General features: G+C 37.2%; 2 protein-coding genes across 3 annotated transcripts in view; both read right to left on the bottom strand.

Annotated features, from left to right (window-relative positions):
- The window catches only part of dapk2b (death-associated protein kinase 2b), a 33,269-nt gene extending 32,504 nt beyond the window's left edge, over positions 1-765 (bottom strand). The window contains exon 1 of the mRNA XM_084094117.1: positions 597-765. The gene's annotated coding sequence lies outside the window, so the exon portion shown is untranslated. The remainder of the gene's footprint in view (positions 1-596) is intronic.
- Positions 766-1,931: 1,166 nt separating this feature from the next.
- Positions 1,932-24,419, bottom strand: tbc1d2b (TBC1 domain family, member 2B). 2 transcript variants are annotated; one of them, XM_084095902.1, is made up of 13 exons: positions 24,007-24,419; positions 21,235-21,379; positions 16,993-17,158; positions 15,752-15,924; positions 15,438-15,664; positions 12,689-13,081; positions 12,093-12,203; positions 11,712-11,908; positions 10,298-10,792; positions 8,194-8,311; positions 7,520-7,705; positions 7,094-7,215; positions 1,932-3,790 (listed from the first exon to the last, which is right to left on the bottom strand). In XM_084095902.1, the coding sequence occupies exons 1-13, from the start codon at positions 24,343-24,345 to the stop codon at positions 3,595-3,597; spliced, it is 2,868 nt and encodes a 955-aa protein (XP_083952028.1). In that variant the 5' UTR covers positions 24,346-24,419; the 3' UTR covers positions 1,932-3,594. The 2 variants fall into 2 exon arrangements, with proteins under 2 accessions (XP_083952028.1, XP_083952029.1); XM_084095903.1 differs by having other exon boundaries at positions 16,993-17,155; positions 24,007-24,416.
- Positions 24,420-24,825: the final 406 nt, after the last annotated feature.

Below are 24,825 nucleotides of genomic sequence, written 5' to 3'. Positions count from 1 at the left end.
AACCCTTATAAAAGTAAAGAATATAAGTGTATACTGATATCAAATATTTACCTCACAGATGTACAGAGAACGCAGCCTTCTGTTTTAATTGTTTGTTATATTCTATAACTAAGAGCTGCATACCCAGCTAACAAACATAAGGACGTTTTCTAACGTTCGCATTAAGTTATGAACTTAATGTCATCTTAATTGTCAACATTGACGTTTTAAAAACATGTTTGGTTATGCAAACTTTAAGGGAATATTCCCTTTGATAATTTTGCAAACATCATGGGAATGTTACTTTTGAATGTTCTCTGAACGTTCTGAAACAAACAGTGACAGTTAAAAAACGGAATAAAAACCTTCAATGAACGATGTTTAAATAACATGTTTCCTGCTGTTTTGAGAAAATGAAAGCGAACGTTCTATTAATGTTAGGCTACTGGAAGAACGCTTTTTCAGAACTTTGCCGGAACGTTAGAAAAGTTCCGTTTGCATTTACACAATATTATCTCCTCCTATTTCATTGTTCACAAGTTTTACAAGACACACTGAACTACAAGAAGGGTTTATTTATGTGATATTGTAAATTAGTCATAAAAAGGATGTCTTACCTTTTTTAAGAAATAACTCTTATATTACTGTATTCCGCTGACATTTGAAGCATATTCCCGGGTTCGAGCTCGTATCTTGCGCGAGTCGCGCTGTAGAACTGGAGACTGGATGAACGCACGCGCTTATGTTGTCAATCTCGAGCTTGCTCACGCGCCACCTGTTGAGCACAGCGGTAATGTCAGATTGGCAAATCTTTTGAGTGAATCAGTTGAACCGGTTTAAACACATCCGCTTGCATGAGTCATTTATTAGACATTTTTCTGAATAATTTTTTAATCAAAACATTCTTAAAATTTGATTTCAATCGAACTAAAGCATAGGCTATTCATTTTTTTTTTTTTTTTTAATATACGCTTTAAATGGCTTCCTCCAACATAGTTTACGCTTAATCGGAGTAATCGGAGTAATTCAACTTTTTGCCATGAATGCTTGAATAGACAGATAGGCCTACACATAATATTTGGAGTAAACCAAGAATTTGACTAGAGTGGAAGCGTTACAAATAATATGTACTGAAAATAAATGACAGTTTAATAACGAAACAGAGTTTTAATAATACCAATAGGCTATGTAAATTATTTTGACTGTATAAGCTATTCTATGCTTCAGCAGTCATGTCTGATTCGCGAGTGAGTCATTCATTGATTCAATAAAACCGGTTCGTAAATATAAATAAATAATTACTATAGAATACTAAAAATAGAATAGGCCTACTAAATAAATAATTTAGTCTACTGTCTTTATTGCTTGTGCTTGCTCTATTATGTTTGCACTATTATCGCCATCTGCTGGGCATAATAAGCAAGGTGCATCTGTATGAGATGCACTAATATAGCCGACAAATAATTTAAGCATTATTTTTTTCCCCAACATCCCATTTTTTACTTAAAAAATAAAAATGAAAAGTATATTTTAGTACATAAATATATTTTAGATGCTGAATTTTGTATTTTATTACATAACCATAACGAAACTGGAACTCTATTGTTGCACTTATGCAGTATTTCCTGTCAAACTATTTATCATGTAGGCCTACACTGTAAAAAATGATTGTGATTATCTATCACAACTTAAAATTCAACATTAGAATAAAAAAAAGTGTTGTTTCAACTTAAAAAAGTATGTGTTCGTGCTTGACTTAAAATATTAAGTTTAGTTAACTTTAGTTGTTTAGTTATCTCAACAAATTTTAAGTTGGTATAACTAATTGCAAAAAAATAAAAATAAATAAATTACAGTGAGGAAGACCTTTGTAATTGATATCGTTCATGGAGAGCGCAACTACTGGGACTGGCTGTAAAGATGTACTGTATATAAAAACTACACAAAAACAATTGTATGCAATAGAAATTTATTGGGAAATCATGCATAAGTAAAAAAAAACAGTATTGGAGGATTATAATGATGTAAGTTTCAGTAACATTTCAAAGAATTCAATAATTTTGTATCAAAGGTCTGCTCAACACATTGCATTGAGAAACAGCAACAAAGACGGTTTGAAACCATAGCTTACTCACTGAAGACATATAGCTCATGAAACATATTTGATGGCTAAATAACATGGGTAATATGAAAGATTTTATGGAACAATGAATGCTCCAACAAGTCTTACACCAAAATTTCTATATAAAAAAGAATAATTATGTAAATGAGGGATTAGACTGTCTTAAAATGTATCTCACAATACATTTTCTTTATAATGGCACTGTGGATGACAAAATCTACGTCCTACATGTAAAAAAAAACATGGTCAATCAGAGAGACCAGCTCTCAAAAACCAAAGACAGTTTTTGTTTGTCATGACAGCAGGTGTTAAAATGTATAATATGTGTATTATCATGATGCAATGGCGTAGAAGAGATTAATTGACTGCACTTAGAAGTACATACACTGATATTTAAAAGAAAGTAGCTTTTCCAAGCATACAAATGTGTAACAAATGACTTCAAAGCCAAATTGTGCATGGAAAGTTAAGAAAAGTGCTATTCATTTAGATATACATTCCCTCATTATACAGGCCCTTATGGATTCTTATTCCATTTTAGATTTTAAGTGAATTTCAGTAACGACACAAAATGAACATGCGTGGAACCCATGACAAAAAAAAAACTTGTTCACATTTTCCATATTATTATCTTCATTTTAAGCAGCTTTTTGTGGATTTTAGACTAAAATTTTAAGTATAACAACATACATTTTTTGTTAGAATATTTCAAATGGAAGTGAAGACCACAGAAACATGCGTGGAACAAATACATAAATGTACCAATTAGGCAACAGCAAATGTGGATTGTGCTTCTAAAACTGAGCAGATACTTGTAAGAAACATGAGCTGAAACTTGTGAGAAACATGTTAAAATGTCATTCTGTGATATGGCAGGGTTTGGCAATCATGTTGTGAGCAGACAGGACGATCTATCTTGTGAAATGTTGTGTTTGCAACATATGTGTGCTTTTCCACGCCTTGACTGGACACTGAATTAAGTGGAAGTTATTAAAATTACTGTAAATGAACAGTACCGAATGCTTAGAAAAAGGGCAAGTCTTGCAAACCTGAATTTGATTTATATCAAATTGTCATGCAATATAATACGTGTTGATATTATAACCAATAGTATGTAAACAAATGAAACTGTTTAATAAGTGCGAGCCGTGAGACTGAAAGGAAAAGTGTTGGTGTCTGTTAATATGTCCAGCATAATGCAAGTGTATTAAAATTGTGTCCAATCCGCACCCGCACCCGCACGATAATTACTATCTAAATGCAAGTACTTTAGTTACTTTAATACTGATTTTGGTCCATATGTACAAATGGATGAAATATTGGACAAGCAATTAAAAGACAATGAAAAAAAGTCATCCATTTTTGATTAATCAAAAGGAATACTGTTCTTTGGTCTCTCGAAGTCACAGTTTGTTGAATGGAATACATTGAAAGATGTATGCTAAGATGTAAAGCTAATGCTTAGCAGGTTTTGTTCCCTCGTTGGCTGTGGTTCAGCTGTCCTCGTCGTCGTCACTGATGAGCGAGCGGCCGTCCAGGGTGGTGTCTCTCTCCCGCAGGAAGGTCTGACGGATGGCTTCCAGCTCGGTCAGCTCCAGACGGACCTTCTCCAGGTGGAATGTGCGGCGGTTCTGGATCTGCCTCAGTGGGAATGGGTTCATGTCCACAAAGGCCATGCTCATCAACTTCCTGCGAGAAACACAAATAATCATGGTACTGAGTATGCATACATACAAACTTACCGGCCACTTTATTAGGTACACCTGTTCAACTGCTCGTTAATGCAAATATCTAATCAGCCAATCATATGGCAGGAAATCAATGCATTTAGGCATGGTCAAGACGATCTCATGAAGTTCAAATGGAGCATTAGAATGGGGAAGAAATGCGATTTAAGTGACTTTTAAACATGGCATGTTTGTTGGAGCCAGACGGGCTGGTCTGAGTATTGTGACACTCCTGTCAGATGAGAACAGGAAACCGAGGCTTCAGTTCGCACGAGCTCACCAAAATTGGACAGCAGAAGTTTGAAAAACGTGCCTGGTCTGATGAGTCTCTATTTCTGCTGGTAACAAACAATTTGGCGTAAACAACATGAAAGCATGGATCCATCCTAACTTGTATCAACGGTTCAGGCTGCTGGTGGTGTAATGGTGTGTTGGATATTTTCTTGGCACGGCCCCATTTACACTGCATGGTTCAAGTGACCCAATTCCGATTTTTTCCTCTCATGTGGCACAGAAAACAGTAAGCAGGAAAAAAACGCATGGATTCCGATTTTCTCAGATCGGATTCAGGCCTCACTCATATGTGGTAATAAATCGGATATGAATCGGATACATGCATTTGCGTGTGCCATGTAAGCAGACAAATCGGATATTCCCCAGTAAATGCAAGTCGTACGTCATTAAAAAAGGGACGTCAACTCAGGTGGACACCAACTGCGATCACATGACTTATTAATGGTGCGATGGAGGACGAAGGCTCAACATAGTGGAGTATTTTTTCTCCGCCTTACGAGAGCAATGTTTTGCTGATTTTTGAAAATAGTGCGGAAAGCAAAACACTGGATAATTAGAGATGCGCAGATGAGCTCCAACGTCACCCGAATCCGCAGCCAAAAACAAATCATCCACCTGCACCAATATTTTTGTCTGATTTAAGTATCCGCACCCGATGGTCAAATTATGTATTTGTATGTGTTGTTACGCGTGAGGATCATAGACTGTAAAAAATATGGACAAAGCGTCTGTGACGTCACCCATAGACTTTCTGAAGAACGGTTTCAAAACTCAACCCAGTCTCTTTTTGTTAAATTTCAGTTTTTATCAATATTAGCTATTATAAAAGTATAAGTAAAAGGTACAAGAAGCTATACAAATAAAGCAAACAATTCAGTCAAACATACAAAGTCAGCGCTCTAGTCTAACCATACAACGGTAAAGTTAAATAGCTTATAAAGTTATGAAACTTCCCCTCAGCCAAAACGATTGGCCAGGGAACAAATTATAGATTCACGAGACCAAAAATCGCCCGTTAGATATACACAAGACGAATTATATCTCATGTTTAACCACTACAGAGACAGCGGCAAACGTCAGAACGACTAGCCGAGGAAAGGCTGTACCAGGCGGGGTACATGAACGCCGAGCGCCCGGTCATCGCTGGATCTCACAACCTGGATAAAATTTTCATAAATCTTTATAAATAAACCACAGATTTGAGCTTTAAACAACTACATTCTCGCCTGAAAAACTCTTAAAACTACATTTCATGATTCAAAAACAGTAGTATTATATTTCAACTGTGTTAAAAAATGGCGCTTCTTATGTTGTCATTCTCCTTGGCGCAGCCTATGCTCGTTATCAGTGGTCAATCAAGCTGTCAATCAAAGTTAACCACGCCCTTATTTGTCATACATTTTATATCTAAATACGATCTAAACTAACGAGTTAGAAAAAAATTCACCCCCCTCACAGTTGTCAGGCACTCGGAACCTATCGAAAAATAAAATAAAAGTCCATGGGACCAACCTGTAAAAACATGAATTTATGCTGTGAAAACGGACATTTTAACATGGGGGCTATGGACATTTGTTCCCTTTTGGGACCTTCCTCTAGCGGATTTTCGATGTATTGCAGTTTTTCGCACTTCCGGGTAGGCTTCATTTTTCAGATTAGAATGTTGCCGCTTGGTGAGGATAAATGGATGATCATCACCTTCAACAGCGGACTCGAGGCGACGGTTGATGCGTGCATCTCTAATGGTAACATAATACACTGATGAATGAGCGCTGCTTTTAAATGAACATTTCTTTAAAACAAAATTTATTTGACAGAATTTTATTTTCTTAATGGCATAAACAGGCTTTACTCCCTTGAAACTTAAACTGGAATGGAACATACTCATATTTTAGAGAATGTAGTTAATATTTTCGTTAATAATGATTTATCATATCCACCCGCGACCCACCCGAAATTAATCAGAATGTTATTTTTATTAGCCTACTTAACCCGCCCGATCCGCGGATTATCCACAGAGTCCCCGCGGATATGACCGCGATCCGCGCATCACTATAATAATTTTGTCTGCTTCTGCATCCATTGCATATTGAGCTGTTTTACTTCATTTTCCGGGTCAGAACGTCTACATTTGGTTGTTTTGGCAGTGTATAGTGTAAATGCAAATATCGGATACGGGTCACTTTTAAAAGATGATGTAAGCGGGTCGTCAAAAAAATCGGATATAGTCAGCAAATCGGAATCGGGCATCAAGACCTGCAGTGTAAATGCAGCCTTAGTACCAATTGAGCATCATTTAAACACCACAGTCTATTTGTTGCTGACCATGTCCATCTCTTTATGATCACACTGTATCATATTCTGATGGATACTTCCAGCAGGACAACACACCATGTCTCAAAGCTCAAATCATCTCAAACTGGTTTCTTGAACATGACAATGAGTTCATTATACTGAAACTGACTCCACAGTCACCTGATCTCAATCCAATAGAGCATCTTTGGGATGTGGAGAAATGGGAGATTCGGATCATGGATGTGCAGCCAACAAATCTGCAGCAACTGCGTGATGATTTCATGTCAATATGGACCAAAATCTCTGAGGAATGTTTCCAGCACCATGTTTATGATATATACTAGTAGTAATTGCTAATAAATGCAAGCAGTAAATAAAAATAAGACAATAAAATTCCTGCAAAAACTAAATAAAACCACAAGATGTCACCATAAATAATCACAAAACTACAACTGTAATGTTTCCAAAACATTTCTAAACTATAAAAAACTATAAAAAATATTTATAATAATAATAAAAACACAAATTCAAATATTTATTTTCTTCTTATTAAAATGAATATAATAATAAATGTATAAACATATAGTAACTAACTATTAAGTCACCATTTTGACAAATAATCAAAACTAATAAAAACAAAGTTGCGCAATGATTGTGGTTTCATGATTGCATGCACCTTGCATCCAAGATGGTACGTGTGAAGTACCGAAGGTACTTGAAAATGGTCATGGGATCCTGGAGCTTTAGAAATTCCTCTTCTTTGTACTTGAAGAGCGCAAGAGCAAATCGGAATATTATCTGTCAAGGTAAAAAGAAACATCAAAGTGCGTCAGCAATCATGGAGGACTACTGTCACCCTGAAACAATCAGACCCATTATGGAAATTAAAAAGAAAGGTGAGTATTAGTATTATCATCTGTATTATTAAGTATCATAATCATACATTAATTTAAGGATTTACAATGCTCATTTTAGGTTTGTTAGTAAATGTTTCACATCATTTGCTTTTGCGGTTATATAAACTGAGTAATGATTAGCAGGCTTCAAGGGAAAAAGTAGGTATCACTGTATTCTATGTTTAAGTGGCATTATTCCACCATACCTTGGGTCCCTCATAGAGAAAAGCGTCCCAGATCTTGAAGAGGATGTCACTGACAACACTGTCCACAAACACAACCAGGAACCAGTTGAAGGTGATGAGAGAGAAGTCTACCTTATAGTGCTCGAAATGAGCATGAAGCCTGGGTAACTTCTCGTACATCAGGTCCTTAAACACACGCTGATCTACCTACATCAAAAATAAGACAATCAAAACGGTTAACAAACCAAAACCATTTTGTAACAGGACAAAAATACAGATTTTTAAGAAAAAGAATACAAAATATATTTAAGTCACTTTAAATATTATATTTTGGACCCTGCTGAAGTCACATGTCAGCAATGACAAGCCATAACTAGAAGCGTGCCAATAAAATGGTTTCAACTGAAAAGCAGTTGGCAAGTCCCTCCATAAATGATCATGTGGTTAGTAACTGAAAACTTCGGTAAAACAAGAGAGTATTCATGTTGTATAAGGTCAAAATGTGGTAAAGTTTGCTCAGCAAGTATGTTAATGTCTTGAAGATGGAAGGGAACCTAAAAACCTAAAAAGTCACTGTGACAGATGACAGAATATAAAAGAGTCGTGCTGTTAGCCTGCTGCTCATGAGTCATATGATATCCAGAGTTTTGGGGGATTTTTCTCATCTGAGTGAATGAATAATCTTGAAACGGTACCTGTGAGCCTAGCAGTGTCTTAGTGTAATAGTCACGTGGCATGAAAACCTCCACAATGGCAACGAGACACCAGAAAGCATCTTCTTGGTCCAAATACAGAAGAGCAATAGCTGCCAGCCTGAAAAAAATTATAATCAGAAATCATTTAAAGGCCAATTTAAGTGCCTTGAAACGCACAGCATTATTCAATGTGTTGATGTTACACAAATTAAGATCTTTTTGATGAAATCTGAGGGCTTTCTGTCCCTCCATAGACATCTACACAACTACCACTTTGACGCTTCGAAAATTCCATAAAGAGATCATAAAACTAATCCATATAAATTGAGGGGTTCAGTCCAAATTTTCTGAAGAGACATGATCGCTTTATATGATGAACAGATTGAATTTAGGCTTTATTCACATATAAACACTAATCAGCAAACATAAAAAGAAGCTCAACTGAATCTGCTTGATGCGCGAGAACAAATCTCTTGCTGAAGCTCAAACGTGCTGTGTAACGCGAGAATGAACCTCACTGGTTCTTGCTGAAGCTCAAACGTGCTGCGTAACACGAGAATGAACCTCATTGGTTCTTGCTGAAGCTCAAACGTGCTGCGTAACGCGAGAATGAACCTCACTGGTTCTTGCTGAAGCTCAAACATGCTGCGTAACACGAGAATGAACCTCATTGGTTCTTGCTGAAGCTCAAACGTGCTGCGTAACGCGAGAATGAACCTCATTGGTTCTTGCTGAAGCTCAAACGTGCTGCGTAACGTGAGAATGAACCTCATTGGTTCTTGCTGAAGCTCAAACGTGCTGCGTAACGCGAGAATGAACCTCATTGGTTCTTGCTGAAGCTCAAACGTGCTGCGTAACACCAGAATGAACCTCATTGGTTCTTGCTGAAGCTCAAACGTGCTGCGTTAACGCGAGAATGAACCTCCTTGGTTCTTGCTGAAGCTCAAACGTGCTGCGTAACACCAGAATGAACCTCCTTGGTTCTTGCTGAAGCTCAAACGTGCTGCGTAACACCAGAATGAACCTCCTTGGTTCTTGCTGAAGCTCAAACGTGCTGCGTAACGCGAGAATGAACCTCATTGGTTCTTGCTGAAGCTCAAACGTGCTGCGTAACGTGAGAATGAACCTCACTGGTTCTTGCTGAAGCTCAAACGTGCTGCGTTAACGCGAGAATGAACCTCATTGGTTCTTGCTGAAGCTCAAACGTGCTGCGTAACACGAGAATGAACCTCATTGGTTCTTGCTGAAGCTCAAACGTGCTGCGTAACACGAGAATGAACCTCATTGGTTCTTGCTGAAGCTCAAACGTGCTGCGTAACGCGAGAATGAACCTCATTGGTTCTTGCAGAAGCTCAAACGTGCTGCGTAACACGAGAATGAACCTCATTGGTTCTTGCTGAAGCTCAAACGTGCTGCGTAACATGAGAATGAACCTCATTGGTTCTTGCTGAAGCTCAAGCGTGCTGCGTAACGCGAGAATGAACCTCATTGGTTCTTGCTGAAGCTCAAACGTGCTGCGTTAACGCGAGAATGAACCTCATTGGTTCTTGCTGAAGCTCAAACGTGCTGCGTAACATGAGAATGAACCTCATTGGTTCTTGCTGAAGCTCAAACGTGCTGCGTAACGCGAGAATGAACCTCATTGGTTCTTGCTGAAGCTCAAACGTGCTGCGTAACGCGAGAATGAACCTCATTGGTTCTTGCTGAAGCTCAAACGTGCTGCGTAACACGAGAATGAACCTCATTGGTTCTTGATGAAGCTCAAACGTGCTGCGTAACATGGATTTTAATTATGAACTTTTTGAAGCGTAAAAGTGGTAGTTGTGTAGCTGTCAATGGAGGGACAGAAAGCTCTCAAATTCATCAAAAAGATTTTAATTTTTGTTCCGAAGATGAATGAAAGTCTTACGGGTTTGGAATGACACGAGGGTGAGTAATTAATGACAGAATTTTTTTTTTTGGGTGAACATACTGTATTCATACCAAAAGTCAAAAAACTTAAAATTTGATTTCAAGGGGACTATTAAGAAGTTGATTTCACTTTAGACATACAAACACCCCAGCAATGAAGTCAAGAGCTGATGGAATCATTTGGATCTGCTACCTGTTAAGGCCTTGGCAGTAGCCGATATCTGGATTCCTCCAAGAAAAAGCCAGTAGCACGTTCCTGAGTTTCTGGATGCCATCTGAGTCAGGAGAGGCATAGTGCTTGTTGTTTGGGAGCGTCCGCAGAAGATCGAGCTCTATTTGCTTGCAGGCCGGGTTGGGTTTATCATTCGCCGTGCACAGAAGGTTTTGGTAATAGTCTTTCGACTGGCTGTCACGAATCTTCTTCACATGGAAGCTCACGCACCAGATCCACACTTTGGAACGGTGGATATGGGGTACCCCGCTTCGCATCAGTGCCTTCAGCTCTGGAGATCGAACCATCTCTCTGTTCATGGTGATGGCCAGGTAGTTGTCCCACTTCACTCTGACTGATGTCTCCTGGTCTGTCAGGGAGAGAGACTTCAGGTCCAGCGCTCTCTTTTTTGCTTCAATTTTTTCCTCCTCATCTTCCTCCTCTGGGACAGTTTTGAAGCCAAAAATGTCATATTCACTATATGAGAAAGGTAACATTATCACTGGTTATATGTACAATTTGTAACACGAGGCAACAATTTTAAAAGTAACTAAGCCCAGTTTCAAAAGTAAGCTAGTAGACATTAGCAAAACAACAAATCTAGTAGTTGGTGAGTTGTCAAAATAACTTATTGAAACCAACAACTACTTGAAATCAAGCATTTGTATTAGGATAGATCCACTTAAGAAGAGCATGACATGTTTAGTGGAAGCAAGAAAACATCCTGTTCCTGTAGATAAGTAGCATTTGAAAAACACTAACATGACCAAACATGTTTGAAGATGGGATATTTAGAAGTGTGGCAGCACAAAAATGAAAGTAAACAAAAGAAAACTCAAATCTACCATGTTTGTTTCAGTAACCAAAAGTTTAAAGGAGCCATATTTTATAAATTTGCATCATCATTTCCCCATACGTCCTCTTGTAATGTTAGTCAAGGTTTCTTACTTGATCATCTCTATACCTTCTCTTACAATTAAACTGAAATGTTTTTACTACTGTACGTTTAAGACTGCAATATGTAAATGACCTCTGCTATGACTGGACTCTTTGTATATGAAATGAATAACAATAAACCTTATTCACAGCAGTGCCATCTTTGATTTTTAACGGGAATGACATACATCTCTTCAGTGGGTTGTGCTGTTATTTAATGTTTTTGGATTGTTCTGCTGACAAAAAACTGCTAAATATCTTTCCAAGGAATTTAAGTAGACAAAAAAGCTCGGTAAGTCTATCTCTCACAGCCATGCTTTCATACCTGTCATGGCGCTGCTCTAAATAAGGTCTATTATTTGCCAACTTACTGAATATACTGAATTTATGTTGACATAAACAAGGACGGCCAACCTTTTCATGTTTGTGGCTTCATTATCATGGGGGGTGGGCATGATACCTGACAGCGTTGGGTTTGAGGATAGGGTGCTCCTGCTGGTCTGCACTCTCCACCTGTAGCGCATCTTCTAGTAAGCGGGTGATGACCTCTCCACTATGGGTCTGCTCTGAGGAGGAGCACACCGGAGTCTTCACTTCCTGTAGTAGAACCAGGTACTTGCTCTCCACCTGACACATCTTGGCCTCCAAACTGTTGTACTGTAGAAAGCGCAAAGAACAAAAAATGATTCCTCAGCAAACAAAATCATGAGACATCACAGACAACCTGGCAAAGGATAGTGGAATGCTAGGGGAAAGGAAAAGGAAATGCTAACATGACACATAAGAAAGAATCTGTAACATCCAGGATGGTTGTGTGCATTGAGTAGCTGAAGTCACAGACCTTTGCCTCAAGCACTTTCTCTCTGGATTCAGCATTTCTTCGTAAGACTGTCAGCTCGAGAATTTCTTTGTTCAAGAATTTATTTTGGGATTTGTAGCCCTGAAGACTGTCCTGGAAAAGTGTGAAAAACCAACAAGTTGTATGTAAGACACTAAAAATAATCAGAACTTTTACAGGTATGTACTGTTACTGTGCTTGGACAAGCAACTGAAAGTATTAAAGGACTAAATCTGAACATTATTTTACATTTTTGTAATAGATTCACTTAACAGTTGTTACCCAACACCCAACAATTCCAACCCCTACTATGTTAATATACTTATTAGTTAACCATGACATCAAAAACCACAACTATCATGAAACTAACCTGGAATATAGACAACTAATACCAAAAAGGATCTGAGAATTTAATTTGTCTTATGATAAAACTCTCAAGACTTGACTTGAACTCTACGTCAAGTACTTCTGTTCATGCCTTAATATTGCATGCAACTGTTGCCAATGTCAGATCCATTTCACCCTAAGCTATTAATAATCTCACAAACACATTCAGATCTACTGATTGGGAAGTACATGTAACAGTGGTCTTGTAATACCTTCAGGCTGTCCAGCTCTTGTTGTTCCCTAGTTGCACTAGGTGAGTTGCATTCAGCTGACTGGTTTCCTCCTTCGTCACTCTGCTGGGAAAGTTTCATGATGACTTCGTCCTTGGCCTGAATGGTTTCCATGAGCATGCCCAGCTGTTCATTTATCTCCCCGATTTTGATCTTCAAACCTTTCAACTCCTGTTGAAGACTCTCCTTCTCCAAGGCTAGCCTCTCCATATGACCACAGAGATCTTTGATCTGGGTGTCCCGTTCTGTCAGGGCTTTGTTCACCTCAGTCTCATCTTCGTTATGATTGTGAGGCTCCATGTTCCCAGGAGGCACTGTGGAACGCCAATCGCATTGGGAGCTACGTAGTGTTTGTTGTAGAAGACGAACCAACTCCTGGTAGAAGGAATACGGTGTGAATATGTTTCTAATATAGTTCAGCAGAGCACAGTGACCCATCACTTACTTACACAACTCAGACACACACTAACTGATCTGATCAAGCAAAATGGGGATCCTTTATAATCATTGATCACTCTTTAAAGTCCTGAGGTCAAAGTTTACTGTAATCCATTAGAACAGGGGTAGTCTACCCTGCTACTGGAAGGCAACCATCCTGCCGTATTGCTCCAACTCTAAATCAAACACACCTGAACTAGAAAATAACAGGCAGGTGTGTTAAGGCAGAAATGGATCTAAAGTCTGCAGGAAGGTAGCCCTCCAAGAGTGGGGTTGGCTACCCTTGCATTTGAACCAGTTACGAAAATGTACACCTCCATTTGAGTCATTGAGCTCTAGTCTTCAGATTGACTAAATTACTCATTCATGGTTTATTACTTTTGTCTGGGAAACGAAAAAAAAAATCAAGACATTTCAGAACACTTGCTTTACTAGGACCCTTAACTTGGGTCAAAATAAGTTAGGGGCTTGTCCGGTATAAGTCGAAAGTCATTTATGTTACATCCTGACCCTAGAACGGTCTGGTATTGTATTAGGTATTACTAATTAGATCAACATTTTGGAGAAAGGCAATGATAAACTTCAGCGTTCAATGGTCTTTTATCTTCATGGACCAGTGCATTATCACCAAAATACTGATACAACAAAAAAGAAACATGAAGATCAAAGTTAACCATTATTCTGTACAAACATTCAATTTGCCCGGTAAAAATAGTTTCAAGAGTCTGCACATGGTGAAATGACGGAACCTTAAATATGACATCGAATTGAAATACAGGTACATTGGTTAATTTCAAAATTAGTCGTCGAGTCTTCAGGAAGAAAGACCCAGTGATCGGTTGGTTCGCTGGAACAAGTTTTGGTTTGATAAATACTTTTCTCAGCATGCTTTTTTAGTTGTTAATAAATCATAACACCATTTCAAGTCATTAGCAGTCTCATTAAGGTAGGGACACACCAAACCGACGCCAAAGAACTAGCGCTGATGAAAGCCGACTGTGTTGTCGCCTGCGTCGGGAGGGAAAATCTGTGCTTGAACACACCGAAAGGACTACAGCCGACTGAGAGCTAGGACGCTCGTTCTGCGCCTGCGTGTAAAGGAGATAACTGTCTATTTCAGCAGATATATTCAAAAAGGGAAAGCTTTTTGACTGCAGGTAAACTAAGACTGCAGGTATACAAACCATAAACAAAGCAGCGCTTGCTAACCGTTTTGAATACCAATCATGCTGATCATGTTCTTTATTTCACTCCGCTCATGTTATAATGAAAATATTCGTGCACTGGAATGCTCAGGTAAGATGACGTAAAATTAGAACAGCCTTTCTGTCAGTGCCGTCATGACTTCTTAACTCGCTTTCATCACTTTTGCTCTTTTTCTTGTGCACTGACATTTGCTAAACTGAACAGCCAATCAGAGTTCTCTCTCATCGACGGCCTGACGCCGATTCTACATGTTGAATCGGCCCAAAAAACCAACAGCGTCCGACTAGAGCCAACGGTGCGGAACACAACGAAAAAACTAAGTCAGCCGACGCTCAAAAACGGCCTGGTGTGTCCCTGGCTTTACACCTAATTCACCTAATAACTGAAAACATTTTTATTTTGAGTATGCAAATCCTAAAAAGGTTAACAAAATGTTATCAGTAATGTTGTAATAATGAATAACCACATATTGTTGTTTATATATGTTACAAAGAATCCTTATTTAGAGTTGTTAATGTGTTAACCGCACATCTATTGGCCAAAGGGGAACTCTAAAGGGAAAAACATAACAACAGTACCCATTTTGTGGTTCTCACGGCCCTTGTTTTAGATCCGCTAAAACACCTTTATAGAAAAGCACACAGAAATTTATGACTGGAGTAGCAAGCATTTACTGCACCAAAGCTTTCTGGTGGGTATTAGAAAATGCTTTGAATTACAAATGTAGAAGAAAATGTAGAATCATCAGATACTGTGTCAACATTAACTTCCACAAGGGAAATCCCCATGTTACAAGGAATGAGGAAACTACAACATGGAAAAAAAAGAAAATAAAAAAACAGAAATAAAAAATAATAAATGATTGAAGACACATTTTACAGGTTGCCATTTCACAAGCAAATACTATATTATTACACTTTGGAAAATTTAGAATGGGATTGCAAACTAACATTTGATACTAACGCTGCCGGCCGAGGAAACAATATAAATAAAATATGGTTTATGATTTTTTTTTTTTAAGGATGAAAGTTAAGAGTGTTCTGATTGCTTTAAAAAACTACCACTACATGATTTATTCATATTGTACCTTCTGACTGGCGAGTTCCTCCCTGAGGTTGTTCTCTTGCTCCTGCAACCGGCTGATCTCTTCCTGCTGGTTCTGAATGCAGAGCTGAAGTTCGGAGGTCTTGGTCCCATTACACTCAACCGGCGAGCTCTCGGCGCTGCGGTTAACTTTGCCAGAGCCCACGTGAAAGGGCCGTTTCATCCTCGAGGGGTTGCGGAAATCAAACGTGAACGCTGAGCCAATGGAGTCTGTGGACAGTCAGGAGTGAGTTTTAAAGGCCTTTCAATTGAATAATTTGTGTTTTATTAAGTTAAATCTCTGAATTATGATCTTACATCGGTGAAAGTGAGATGGGCTCTCCCGGCGTTGGCTGTCTACTGGGGATTTGTGATCCGGTGCGTCCTTGGTTGGAGGATCCACCATTTCCCAGTCCTCATTGCTGGCTGTGTAAAACACACTGCGTCTGTTCTCTCCTCCTCGGCCGGGTCGCAGGTGAGACATGCTATTTCTGATAGACCGTACAAGGAATGAAAAAACACATTGTTTTCACACAATGTAGTAAGGAGGAGCAAAATGCATGCCATCTGTAAAAGTAATAACTCAATCACAGTATATTATAACATGCAACCGCTGACGTCAAATGTTCATTTGAGTTACATAGTAAAGGTTAATTCCAAACCTTGAGATAATAAAGAAATACGTGGTACATTTATCTTGCTATCAGCATGTTCTGGGATCATCGTTTTTTAAACCAATCTCACATGACTTCTTTTATTTGCACAAGGGGTCAAAGTATTCTATTCCCAGCCTCTTAAAATCTAACACAGAGCTGCTGAAGCATTTCCAACTGGTTTAGTTTGTTTATCAGTGCTGAAATCCAGATTCAGTCCTTTGGCCGGCTTCAGTATTACGTCATCTAAACAGATCCAAAGTCTTTTGGAAAGTTTGAGGAAGAGATCACACGTGGCAACGGTCGTCAAAGTAGTTAAATATGAACAATTCTATAATATAAATGCATAAATAAAGACCATTAAAAGCGGAAAATTCTTCCGTTTCAACCACAATTCCCCAAATAAATTAACCATACTGACTAAGTGGGATGTGTAGTACAATGTGTTAGTAACCAGATTGATATCAAATAACTCTATGAATTACACTATATTATTATTAAGAAAATATAAAGCGGATTTAAAAATACTAATAATTTGAAGCAAATTGAAGGCTATTAAAAAACAAATATAAATGTACGACTATATGCTATACTGTGCGCAAAACAGGATTAAATGTTGTTTTGATACAAATTGCATATAGATCAAATCCAAACCAATTCTGTTTTTTCCAGAGTTTTTAAGGAATGAGACAGATTTAATCACTAAATTCCAGATCATAATAAAGAAAAATAAAAAAATAATAAAAAAAAACATGAAAATTTGATTTTATATTATACACATAATTACAGTAGTTGTTGTTCTTATCATTTTTATTTTTAAATTTTTTTTTGTAGTACTTGCTCTACATGCAATTTGATGTCCAATAACAATAAACGTCCATTCTAGTGCGAGTCTCACAGACCTACCTGAGCCCGGAGCCCCAGTGTCGGAGGGAGTTGAGAGCTGCGGTCGGTTGTGCCACAGGGTTACGTGATGACTGGAGCTCGACCAGCCCGTCATTGTCCATCTCCAAAGCAAAGTCATTCCGAACACTTTCCATGCTCTCGTTGGGCTTCTCGTTGAGCATTGCTTCTAAAACAACACAGTCACGGTTTGAGTCATCGGTGTTCATTTGTGTGTATCAACCGTCACAGTCTGGCACTTTTCTTAGTGTCATTCATCAATCCAAAGATGTGTCCGTAATGCCACACATAAGTCAATTTGCACACCAGAGAAATAAGTCATTTGAGTCTACAAAACGACTTTATTGACCCTTATTAACTTATGTGCAAACATTTACTTTAACCATAAATGATGCAAGGGATTTTTCAATCATTAGAATAAACCATTTCTATTGTTTATCAATGCCAATAATGGTAACAGGGTTGACAATTTGTTGCACAAATACACAGATTTTGATAAAAAAAATAACTTTTAAGTTTAACTTTAAAATAAATGTAAGATTTTTCCTGGACATTCCATTGGATTTACATAATGCACTTTTAAAAAATAAATTAAAGGTTTATTTCCCTGGTTTATGCAAACCTGTTACCATTAAATCTCCCTTCTCTACAGTTAAACTACAGTTGCATAAACTTGTCAAAATTGCATCATCATATTTCTAGGAAGCGAACGCTGCAAGCACAAAAATGTCTTCTAATAAAAATTTAGGATTGTGCACAAAAATATGTAACATATTGAATCTACTAACAAATACTATGTCTCGGTATTTGTCCACAATCCTAAATTATCAACCATGTTACTGTGAGTTTGTACAGTAAATAATTTATTATTGTAAATCAGATATTTATAGAAATATAAGAAATAAATTCTCTTTCTAATAAGTATCTAGCCATGCACAATGTTAGTAATGTCTAAATGAAGTCTAAAATTGTCAACCCTGTTACCTTTGTTAGTTTTATTCCAACATATATTTATGTATATAGTTATGTATTGCCAGAATATGCATTTAAGCAAATATTTATGTAATGTAAATAAATACTACAGAATAAATGACAGGACTTTGGCAAAATTGCTACTCTGTTAAAACAGACCCTACTAAGTCTGTCTTTTATATACTAAGATCTCCATGTATGAAAATACAGTCAGGAAGTATCAGAAACCGCTACAGTCTTTGACTCCATGGTGCAATAATAATGTTGCTGACGAATATCTACATTTTAGCAAGTGTAAAGCACATTTACAGTTCTAAATATACAGTGAGGAAAATAAGTATTTGAACACCCTGCTATTTTGCAAGTTCTCCCACTTGGAAATCATGGAGGGGTCTGAAATTGTCATCGTAGGTGCATGTCCACTGTGAGAGACATAATCAAAAAAAAAAATCTAGAAATCACAATATATGATTTTTTAACTATTTATTTGTATGATACAGCTGCAAATAAGTATTTGAACACCTGTCTATCAGCTTCTGACCCTCAAAGACCTGTTAGTCTGCCTTTAAAATGTCCACCTCCACTCCATTTATGATCCTAAATTAGATGCACCTGTTTGAGGTCGTTAGCTGCATAAAGACACCTGTCCACCCCATACAATCAGTAAGAATCCAACTACTAACATGGCCAAGACCAAAGAGCTGTCCAAAGACACTAGAGACAAAATTGTACACCTCCACAAGGCTGGAAAGGGCTACGGGGAAATTGCCAAGCAGCTTGGTGAAAAAAGGTCAACTGTTGGAGCAATCATTAGAAAATGGAAGAAGCTAAACATGACTGTCAATCTCCCTCGGACTGGGGCTCCATGCAAGATCTCACCTCGTGGGGTCTCAATGATCCTAAGAAAGGTGAGAAATCAGCCCAGAACTACACGGGAGGAGCTGGTCAATGACCTGAAAAGAGCTGGGACCACCGTTTCCAAGGTTACTGTTGGTAATACACTAAGACGTCATGGTTTGAAATCATGCATGGCACGGAAGGTTCCCCTGCTTAAACCAGCACATGTCAAGGCCCGTCTTAAGTTTGCCAATGACCATTTGGATGATCCAGAGGAGTCATGGGAGAAAGTCATGTGGTCAGATGAGACCAAAATATAACTTTTTGGTCATAATTCCACTAAACGTGTTTGGAGGAAGAAGAATGATGAGTACCATCCCAAGAACACCATCCCTACTGTGAAGCATGGGGGTGGTAGCATCATGTTTTTCTGCACATGGGACAGGGCGACTGCACTGTATTAAGGAGAGGATGACCGGGGCCATGTATTGCGAGATTTTGGGGAACAACCTCCTTCCCTCAGTTAGAGCATTGAAGATGGGTCGAGGCTGGGTCTTCCAACATGACAATGACCCGAAGCACACAGCCAGGATAACCAAGGAGTGGCTCTGTAAGAAGCATATCAAGGTTCTGGCGTGGCCTAGCCAGTCTCCAGACCTAAACCCAATAGAGAATCTTTGGAGGGAGCTCAAACTCCGTGTTTCTCAGCGACAGCCCAGAAACCTGACTGATCTAGAGAAGATCTGTGTGGAGGAGTGGGCCAAAATCCCTCCTGCAGTGTGTGCAAACCTGGTGAAAAACTACAGGAAACGTTTGACCTCTGTAATTGCAAACAAAGGCTACTGTACCAAATATTAACACTGATTTTCTCAGGTGTTCAAATACTTATTTGCAGCTGTATCATACAAATAAATAGTTAAAAAATCATACAATGTGATTTCTGGATTTTTTTTATTTATTATGTCTCTCACAGTGGACATGCACCTACGATGACAATTTCAGACCCCTCCATGATTTCTAAGTGGGAGAACTTGCAAAATAGCAGGGTGTTCAAATACTTATTTTCCTCACTGTAGCTTTACTCCCATTGACTGCGTAACAAAAGTTATTGTGATACCAAGGCTATGAGCTCTACTTTACTATCATTTCGCTGAAACATTCCTGAATGTTGTTTGCATGTGAAATCATGCTGCGTATGCAAAGTTGCAAACAAATTACATTACAAAGGTCAGTAACAACTATGCTGATCAATTGAATTTATTGACTAATGCAGAGAGAAATTCACAGGTGCATTTTTTCTGTTCATTAAAAATGAATTGCTAATGACTTGCAAACTGACACTAATAAGGAGGAAGCGCACTCGCTTTTTGTTTTGGTTCTGCCTTTTCGACTTCAAAAATAATGCTAACTGCTACAGACATTCTCAGAGCAGAAACCACAAAACGGTCTAAACCCTTTATAGTCCCTCATTAAAAAAAAAAAAAAAAAAAAAAACTTTATTTCTATATCATTATCTGGCACTATTATCTATTTACATTTAATTATTAATATATAAATTATTTGTAATATTTTCACATTTAACATAGAAGCTTACAAATATATATATATGTGTGTGTGTGTGTCTGTATGTGTGTGTATATATATATATATATATACACACACATACACAGTCACACACACACATATGTATGTGTGTATATATATATATATATATATATAATATTTATATTATATTATTATATTTATATTATATTATATTATATATGCTAAATATATTCACATAGTCATTATATTTTTACCATCATAAAAAGTTTTTTTAACAGCCACCTTTAAATGTTTATAATTCAACAACAAATTGGATTAGAAAAATATAATTAAAACGTTATTTTATTATTATATAATTATATAATATAATTATTATACAATTATTATATAATTATTATAACTCTATTGTTGGTATACAAATCAGTTGTTTTTTACCTTTATTATTAGTAATGGACCAACTGACAGGGTTAGTTTACAGCATTACTTGAGAAAGATGTTTTTTTCCTTGAGAAAAACTGACATGTACTGCACCTGATATATATCCAAGTGAATAGTTTTGAAGTTTGTGAATTGAAATTGCGTGGAATCATGAAATGTGTGTCAATAACCATCCCTAGTATGTACTCACAGATACACAATAACTTTCCACCTCTATATTTGCACACATGCTTTCTGGAAAATATGTAAAACGGTGTCACACGGACTGAGTCGTCATGGGAGTTTACAGTATGAGCTTTGACTCACCTCACATGATCAGTAGCAAACAAAATACAGGTTGACATAGAAAATTCCACATAAGAATAGAGGACATGATCAAAAACTGATTTTTATCTTTCTTGTGTATTCATTGTGTATTTGTCACGGCCTGCTCACTTCTCCATATAATCTCACCTGCATCTTTGGCCACCAGGCCCGTATGTGGATGAAACGGGGTGGGGGAGCACCAGCTGTCTCTGTGGCCAGACATGTTACAGAACTCCCATCGTTTCTGCTGCAACTGCTGCAGCCAGTAATGCATCACCTGCCTGTTGGGTGCCTGCATGCAGAAAGGGCAAAAAAAGGAGTGTGAAACTAAGGCTCTATTTTTGCTTGTTGTTTTGTGGTATAAGAGCAGTCTTCGGAGGAACAGGGTCAGGTGTGAATGTGACTGTCCCCTTTGAGAATAATCATGCTTGTTTCGTTCTCAGTTCCAGTTTGGTGATGAAGTGTCTCTTTAACTGTGAGAATCAAAACACATTTAAAAACAGAAAAACCCTAATAAATGGTCAATTAGTGTCCACAATAAAGAAAATCATTTTAAAAACCCAAGGTCTTAAAAATGTACTGTTGGATTCATCTGGTTTTGAAAGTCTTTAATACCATTTTCGAGAAAAGTTTCAATTTAATGCCTCTAAAAATGTCATATGGTGTAACATTTTCCTTAAATCTTGAATACATGCGAGTGCACACATCTTAATATTTCCAAAAATGTTTTTCAATATATTTTTCAGTTTGAAAAAGATAGTTTACACATATCATGAAATACCATTACGGTTTGGGGGAGTCGCACCACATGACATTTCTTAATTAACGTTGCTTTGTCAAAATCATCTGAAATTTAATAAACGGTACTGACTTGAAACAGTCATTCAGGAGACCTCTATTATATAATTTCATGTTTTATTTTTTATATGTTGGATGCACCACATGACATGAGCGGTTTTGTTCTTTTCCTAAGAAAAAATAATAAAGGATTATTTAAAACTACTTGAGGTTTTTTTTAATGAGGCTTTTTTATTTTCATTATAATATTGGGACAGTTGTATTACCACATACTGTATATTTATGTACATATTAACCCTTAATACGCATAACTCAAGTCTTTAGTGACTCGGGACGTTATTCACCACCACCCTCCTCCTCATTCATTTTTTAAAGTTAGACATCAACCTTCTTAGTATTCCTCAATTAATTCATTATAAACAATATAACACTGTTAAACAATATAAATTGTTTTGTTTTTTTTGTAAAAATTGTATAGGGTCGCTAACGACCTGAGGTGTGTAACAGTGTAAGTATATTTTTTCTGCACAACAATAATTTAATTTTTGATGACTGAATAAGTGCAGTACAGTGTCTTATACACAATGATAAAGTGAAGTTTCACTCATAGTTACTGCAGGCAGAAAACAAAAGAATAGGAAGTATCATCAGCAAAACTTGAAATGGCTTAGTGATTTACAGCAGAGCAAGTACAGAACGCAATCTAATATCAGTGTCACTGTCACTTGATGGTGGATCTGGTGAAGAAGCTGTCAGTATTAAAAATATTGATTTTGAAGATGTTGAAAATAATAGTTTTAATAATAGATGGCGAATATGAGCCAGATGCTGAATGTACAGGGAAATGAGCTCTGATGAGGACAGTGATGATAAAACATCTGCTCAAACTGAACCCTTCCAAGCTCCAAAAGATAACAAAATATGCTTAATTTTATTCTTCTGTAATTGTTACTCTATAATCAGTCAATCAATCTATAACACCATCCGTGTTAGATATAGAACCTAGTCGCCAAAGACCTGAATATGTAATAATGATTGGTGAAAAATCATGCATTTAAGTGTTAAAAATACATTTGAATTCAGAGACTAAGACATGCTTATCATAAAAAATTGTATTCAAGAAAATAAATGTACGTATGCATTGCATTTTAAATATAGCTTTGAATAAATTAGTCAACAGAACAAAATATTAGCATAATGACATTGACTCCACAATGTTACATTACATGGTATGCAAAGTTTTGCAGTAAACACTGCTCATCTTCAGTCAGCACAGGCATGCTGGGACCTGTGCCAGCTCAGATCCGTTTGAAGACATTTCCTTCAACCTAGATCGTGTTAACAAATCGCTATACACTGCAGTGTCATGAGGGCCTGAAGCCAAGCGAGTTTTATGCACAATTAAATTTATAAAACTTGAAGTTAAGAAAGCAGCATCCTGTTGAATTACTGAACAGTTTTAGATCTGATAAACCGCTTTCCATGTCCAGCGATAAGACCAAACTGTTGCAGACAGAGCTTGCAAAGACAGCACAGTTCACAATTAATCTTGTGTTATAGTCCTACATTCTCCAGTCATGAGGAAAGAGGTTTACACGATGAGTCCAGCATGTTATATTGTATCCTAACAACAGCTGAATGACTGAGCCAGTGTGCTTTGTGTAAAGAAATATTCCCTTCTGTCTACATGCATCCTTACATAGAGAAATCATGAATGCATAGTTTTATATAGGTTAATTATACATATTTTATATATAGTTAAAATTATGCACATACACACACACACATACATACATTATATATATATATATATGTATGTATGTACAATTATGCATGCATGGTGCACCAAAATCGTGCATGATATGCAATATTTTATCTTTAATATATTATAAAAGGGAAAATATTAAATTATGCACAATTTTGGTTTACTGTAGGTCACTTTAAGGATGGTCAGTAGTAACCACTTGTTGCACTAGAACTTTCTCACAGTCACTTCACTCCGTTAAAGTTCATTTAGAAAATAGTATTTCATAAAGAAGCCAATAAATCCAGTGCTTTTAATCTGTATATGGAGAACTGTTGGTTCTTATTGGCATAGGCAGAAGTAAAAGATCTACATACCTTCAGTATGAACTCCTTCCCCTCGGTGTGGATCTCAAAAAGCCCCTCATCGACCTCCACATCATATCTGAAACAAGCATCCGCGATCTCAATGTGTCCCAGTGGAAGGGCGTCTTGAGGAGTCTTAAAGTAATACAAATAACATTTCCTTGGGTCGTACACAAACCAGCGCGTTTTGAAGCCTCTCAGGGGCCCTTTCACTGTCAGTTTATTCAGGTAGCCGCATAATTTGGAGTTCTGGTCCTTCGTGCCATCGCAATCGGCCACATCCAAGGACTTGGTCGCCAGGATCCGAGAGTTCCTGCTGGGATTGGCAGCGCTGTCATCCTCTTCATGCATCTTTCTCTGGACTTTCGTCTCTATCAGCGACAGCGGACACAAGTTTCCATCCGCATGACGTCACATGACTTCCATTCTCGTGCTGCTGTCGCAGAGGATGATGGGATGTGTAGTTTTGCTGCACAAGCTATCGTTAGTATTGGGAAAAATGAAAAATGTACTATTTACTATAGTAGCCTACGGTTGATTCATAAGAAACATATTATAAAGCGGGAAAACAGAATACAAATTATATAGTATAATACAGTCTATAAGTAATAGGCTATAGCATAATAATAATAAAGATGTAAAAAACAAAATATCATATAATATATAATATTTTGTTGTTTTATTTTTTATTTTATAAAATATTTAACATATATATATATATATATATATATATATATATATATATATATATATATATATATATACATATACATATACATATATATATATATATATATATGTTTTAATTTCATTAAATTTAATTTTGTATAT

This window comes from Abramis brama (genome assembly GCF_963993115.1).
Source record: "Abramis brama genome assembly, chromosome: 20".
Lineage (NCBI taxonomy): Eukaryota > Metazoa > Chordata > Actinopteri > Cypriniformes > Leuciscidae > Abramis > Abramis brama.
The sequence above is the reverse complement of the archived record's forward strand: the minus strand, read 5'-3'. Positions and strand labels throughout refer to the sequence as shown.